Genomic DNA, 6,000 nt, shown 5'->3' on the forward strand with positions numbered 1-6,000 from the left:
CACAGATCTCACACTCAAGGAGGACTATGGGGGCGTCATTCAACTCTACTGTCGTCCACGATTGTCTCACACGAGGAGAGGGGCCGCACATCCACGCCTTGTTGTGCGCCTTACAAAGGTGGGGCCTGGGAAGACCCGCTACTCCTCATGCAGCTTCGCGTCATGCTGATGACGATAACAGTTATGACGCGCCTGGACACACCATAGTTATGTAAGCACGCACATATTTTTTTAGCGGAGCAAGGCGTACATTCCACTCTGCTGCGGTAAAACAAAAATGCCGGGCGATTAAGCGAACGAAATTAGATTATTCACAGTTGGTGTGCCGCGCAGATTTTGCCTGCTCCGGAACAAATTAGTATTAAATTGTCATGATAATTGTAATGACGTACCTTTATAATCTCCGGCCAACGCTACATTGGTTTCCCTTGCTGGTAGCCCTTTTTCTTACCTTCACCGCTGAATCAGTGTGCTTGATGTGGAGCACCCTTTAAAGGAGCCCTGAAGCACCCTCTCGGCTCTATGGAGACCATAAAGTTTGACAGCACAGCACAGTTTGAGTGACCATTAAAAAGCTTTCCAAGTGCGATCAGCACTAATTGAGTTATCACGTCCTCCTCTCCGGAGCCGTTAGTAGCGCGGTGGAAGGTACAGCAGCGTATTGAATAAGACCATTTCAAAATGTCAGATAGCGCGAAAACACGTAGCAAACCAGAGTGAAGGTGTTATGGTAGTGGGTGCGGCGGCCGCAAATGGCGCATAGTGCATTGCAGAGAAACTAAGACTTGAGAATTCCGTTAAATAGTAAAATGATGAATTAAATGGGTTAAACTGCCCAATGCAGCCACTAATAGGACTTCGCCAAATTTACATCAGTGAGCCGGCTAGGCGCTCGCGTGCTGCCTTTAGTAGGGTACCGCCGTGGAAGCCTTTGTCAAAATTTCCCAGGCCAAGGTGGCTGTCCCTCTAGCTCAAACAATATAATGCGGAAGCCCAAATTTTCATAGCAACTGAAGTTTTTTTTTTTTTTTTTTTTTTTTGCCACAAAGCTGGTCAGGGAACGTCTCACAAAAAATGGGCATTGTAATCTTTGCAAACGCCGTGGAGTGAGTTTTCTCTCCGAAGTCCCTGCTCTTGCGTTCGGGGCGGTACGTCTTTCGGGTATCGCGAGCACTAAGGCGCTTGGAATTCTGCATCCAGGTTCTCTCTTAAGCTAATGAATAGTGTTGGAAAATGCCATGATAAGAAGACGACGGCAGCTGCGAGTTTCCGGAAATGCATTGGAGAAATTTAAAGGGGCCAGTTTTGTACTCTGCAAGAACGTCTGCCTTAAAAAAGGTTGACCTGCGCAGAAGTGGGTCTTCTTTATTCTTCTTGTTCCCAAATAGTGCACACGTACTATTGAGTGAGCAGTTGCTTTAAAAAAAAAAACAGTTCATTGCAATTTAGAGTCCGAATACCATACAAGTACGGGAAGTTGGCGTTAGCACACAAACACGGCTCCTCTCAATATTTTGTCTTGCGATTTTCAGTCCGATTTACCTAAAATTGGCTGACCCATGCAGGTCCAAAGTACATTCTGTGTTAACGTTGTAAGCCTCCTTTTTTCGAGCCGTCATTTTGTGAGTGTGGCTCCCCCACGTGACCAGTCTGCCTGGGGCCGCCAGGCGCTGTGCTAAAAACGCGATTCTGAGCTGCTCCCAGTGTTCGCTGACTGTCTGATTTTTTTACGCGCAGGAATGCGGTTCTCGCACAACGGAGGCAGTCCTTGCGAGCGCAAGGTCTTCTCGGCGGGGCCCTTCTCGGCGGCGCCACTCTCCAGCCTGGGCAGCCTGAGTCCCGGTGCCCCGCCATCCGCGCTGCCCCAGCCACAGCCGCTCTACTACGAGTCCAAGTACACGCTCTGATGCGCCGTGCCACGCGCGGCTACAAGTCGCCGCCCACGGATGCACGCTACGAACTGCGCTTCATCGGTGCTGCCCCTACTGCTACCTAATTGGAAAGTTCTGAAATATGGCAAATGAAAAGCTACCTAGGTAAACTGTTTGTTGATCTCAGAGAGAGGATCGACTGCGCCTATTTTTTAACCTTGACCGTTGGCAGACGCGGAAAAAGAAAGACTGTTTTCGTCATTTTTTGTATGCTGCTAACAATGCGCGTAGGTATTATGGCTGTACCACCTTGCCGGTCAATTAAAGGCACCGAAAAATTAATTACGAGCACGCATTCGCGGATCTGGGGTTAAGAAAATTACGAGAACCAAACCAACCCACCCCGAAGAGAAGGTCACACCCTACGCTCGCAGTCTAATCCCCGCTAATTCATTTGCTAGACACGTGTCTATTGGACCTCGACAAGGACAAGTTTTCTGACACTGTGTTTTAAGTGTGGCCTCGCACATCAGCACAATGTCCTCCGCATGGCGATGCTCACTGGCGCTTTTGTTTCAACTTGGCCGCTAGCACCCGCAGAATGTCCTCCTAGTGATATCCTCTAAGCAGGCTCCCTCCTTACCTATCGGAGGAGTTCACGGAGCAGGCTCTTGACAAGCTCTCGGAGATTACTTTCTTATTATGCGCACATTTTCTTTATTCGCTCGTAAGGAATCTTTTCTAGACGTAGGCAGCCGTTGACGACATAACGTGCACTGCACTTCCACTAAAGGTCGATTTACAATGCCTGTGAAGTGCATCGGTGGCCAAGAGGTAAGGATTCGTTGGCACATTGTAGGTGAATGAAATCATGTTTCTTTTTTTTCTTGTGGTACCTTGCAACAGACACTTAGCCACATTTTTTTTGTTATTAAACGATCGAATGGTACAATTCAGAATTTCTTAAATTCCATAAGCCTGTTTTGGCTCCGACCTAAATAGCTGTCAAACAAGCCCAGATTCGCAGTTACTTTTTCTCTCATTGTGATATTTTTTTAACCAAAACAAAGTTGAAAAAGTGTATAATAAAGGTGAAAACTTACCTACAATGCCCAGCAGAGCAGGATCAGCAAACCAGAAGGCCACCGCCAACAAATGCTTCAGAGCTTACGTGCCTCCCACCGTCTACCTTTCTCACTGGCTGTACAGGCACGGGCCCAAACATGTATTTCAGTCACGGTCAATCATGGAGATGGATAGGCATTAGAATATTTACAGCTACTCAAGCATTACTCGGCACGCCACTGCAGTGTTGACAACGCTCGCACTGCAAGTACTACTTCGAGGCTTGCGAAGCCGCCATCGCCGAGTAACAGCAACGCGACCGATAAAAGAATCCCGCTCGTCAGATATTTCGTGCGCTTCTCCCAGTTGAGCAAAAACAAACAAAAAAACTTTTGTGGCAACAGGGAGGAGAAATAAACGTCTCCGTGTAGATGTCAGCCCTGGGGAAGAGTCCTTATTCCCGCACCTCTTCAGACCGTCCGGCTTCTCGGGCTCTCTTCACCACCCAAGCTGGTCGTCAGGTTCCGAGCTGGACAGTGCTCTCACCCTGTGTTCAGGGGACGGGAAAGGCAGGAGGGCGTGGCTGGGTGGAGGCTCAGGAGGGTGGAGGCTCAGAGAGTAACCCTATATTCTCCGAAATAGCGTATAAGACACTGTGAGGCCGGAAGCTTTCAATGATGTGTAATATTTTTATACATCAGCGTTACAGTTGCGTATTTTTTATAATGAATCGTTTATCAAACATCAAATAAAATCACAGCTTCTTTTCACCAAAGTGCCTACAAGGAAGGACTTGATACTTTTCGTGTAGTACGTAATGTTAAGTGTTCTTTTTTCATGCTTCCTTCTGTGTGTTCTGGGTATAAAAACACGCCTCACTGAGTCCTGAGCGCTTTTTTTATCATGTCTGTGCAGTTTATTTTGCTTTGCTAACTGCCCCACGCATGTTGACGCTATGTGAAAACGGTGTTGTCGGCAAAATCGATGCGTTGGCCGAATACATCCCAATCAAAAGAAGGCTACTGAACTGCAAACTTCGCGAATCTTGTCGATTCTGCCTCACTGGAAGCAGCTATAATTCGTGAGTGAAAGAAATGAAAGAAATGTCTTCATGCATGTGCCTTATAGTAAACGCTTTTGCGTTGGGGCCTGTCGCAACGATGCCTGTAGGAAGCGCCCGTCTAGGGGGCATGTTTCTTTCGATGTTATTTATTCCGTTGGATGGAATCCCAGCAGTGAACAACGTGGCCTCGCCGTTGTTATTCGCCACCGCACAGCGGCATGAAATACACAAACATAACTGTAGACGGCAAACAAGCACCGGTGCCTTTTTTTCTGCGATTTTCGGGAGCGGCGAGAAATTCCCGCGCAGATGCTGCATGGTTATTACGCACGCTATTGGGTGCGTCATGGTCCTTGCTACGAAACAGCAAAGTAAGCGCGCTCACAAAGCACAAATGTTTGGCAATGTACTCCACTCTAGCATGTGTATGACAGGGAAACAAGGTCTAATAGCGATCCGTGCTTTTGTATATGGTAATTCTCCTTGTTATGATGCAAAGAACTACCTACGACGCGAGCAAGAAAACCGTGGCCCTGCCTGTTCCCTGCAACTAAACGAGGCAACTCCCGTTGCACGCTTTCGCGGCTTCGCTGGAACTCGGCGCCCACACGTTTCCCCGAAAATAGGTCCCGGCAAACTATGCAGAGCGCCGTGACGGCGAGTAAAGCTTGCCCGCACGTGATGAAATAGTTTCGGGAGCAACTTGCGGAGAGTGAGACATGAACGAGGAACAGATTTGGACGATGCACGTGCGGAAGTGCATCCGCCCGTTGTTGAGAGGTGCGGAGGCGTCGATATACTTAAATGGTTGTTTATTTAAAAAAGCGCTGACGTGTGTTCTTTATTATGTTGGCTCCGGTGAATGTTCAGTGTTGAAGTTCCTTTTTTTGTTTCACTTTATTCTGTACCTTTCATTTTGCCAGCGAAGATACTTGTAAAAAACGCGCCATGTAACGCGATCCACAGATGTGTTCGTAGAACATGTAAAACACATCGGCGTTCGTAGAATACATGACACTGGCACAAGGGCGCAGTAAATTGTGTGTTTTATTTCGTGAATGACGGCATTAACGTATTTAGCAGTTATAAATCAGTATTTATGTTGTGAGTTGAGTATTATGCTGAAATTTTTGTTTTTACTTCTTGCTTTTAGGCAGCTCCTGTGCATTCGCGTAGTATATGTAGGGCTATAGTGACACGTAGGCCCGAACCTGTGAAATTCTGTGGCTTAAAAATGCTGAGACCTCAATGCTGAAGAAATTATGTCGCATTAAATCAAGCTTTATTTGTCTTTTCTTATCCCATTGGTACAAAAAATGAGCGATAATAAAATTATTTGACATGTCAAATTACCACGTTTCCAATGTGTGTTCATTTTATATTAAAACCAGCAGCCAGTACTGCCTTCATGCATGCAACACTCGCAACACATGTTTAAAGTAAGCATGTTAAAATACTCTTTTTCTTAGTGCACGGCACACGAAGCTTGCCCGGCCAACAAAACGTGCGAAAAATTCCAAAAATAGAAAACTTACTAAGCTTTTTCTTAGGTAATTATATCACCCGAAATCAAAGATTAGGTGAACATCGGCATATTGTTGTATGACGAATAATTAAGGAGTCTTCTTAAACAAATTTTATGCTCAACATTTATCTAAATTTCAAAGAACTTTAAGTGCATGCTCAGAGATTACGTATATTGTGTCTGCCACGGCGCAGGGACTCTTGAGAGTAACTCTTCACTGCTTCAAATGTTATTATCCTGCCGTAAAGGGAATAAAAGCGTACCGAAAGAATTGCAATCCAGCAGACCGGGCACGGCTCAGCGCCCGATCGGCAGTGCTGGAACCCATCAATAAGTATCAAATCTGGCAACATATCCCCCCAAAACTGTATCCATGCCAGTGATGCCACATTTATCTTGCCTATACACTCACCTAAGCTGAGACGCGGGTGGTGGAACAATCCTCCGCTACAAACCTCTCCGTAAGTATATGCCAC

At 46.4% G+C, this 6,000-nt stretch overlaps 1 protein-coding gene across 1 annotated transcript in view; it reads left to right on the forward strand.

Moving 5' to 3' along the window:
• LOC144155248 (forkhead box protein F1-like) overlaps positions 1-5,348 on the forward strand; it is a 65,784-nt gene extending 60,436 nt beyond the window's left edge. Inside the window, exon 2 of the mRNA XM_077686572.1 lies at positions 1,738-5,348. Coding sequence (XP_077542698.1) covers positions 1,738-1,907 — 170 coding nt within the window. The 3' untranslated portion in view covers positions 1,908-5,348. The remainder of the gene's footprint in view (positions 1-1,737) is intronic.
• Positions 5,349-6,000: the final 652 nt, after the last annotated feature.

Source organism: Haemaphysalis longicornis, unplaced genomic scaffold (assembly GCF_048455015.1).
Source record: "Haemaphysalis longicornis isolate Haplotype H1 unplaced genomic scaffold, Haemaphysalis longicornis Haplotype H1 scaffold_1, whole genome shotgun sequence".
Lineage (NCBI taxonomy): Eukaryota > Metazoa > Arthropoda > Arachnida > Ixodida > Ixodidae > Haemaphysalis > Haemaphysalis longicornis.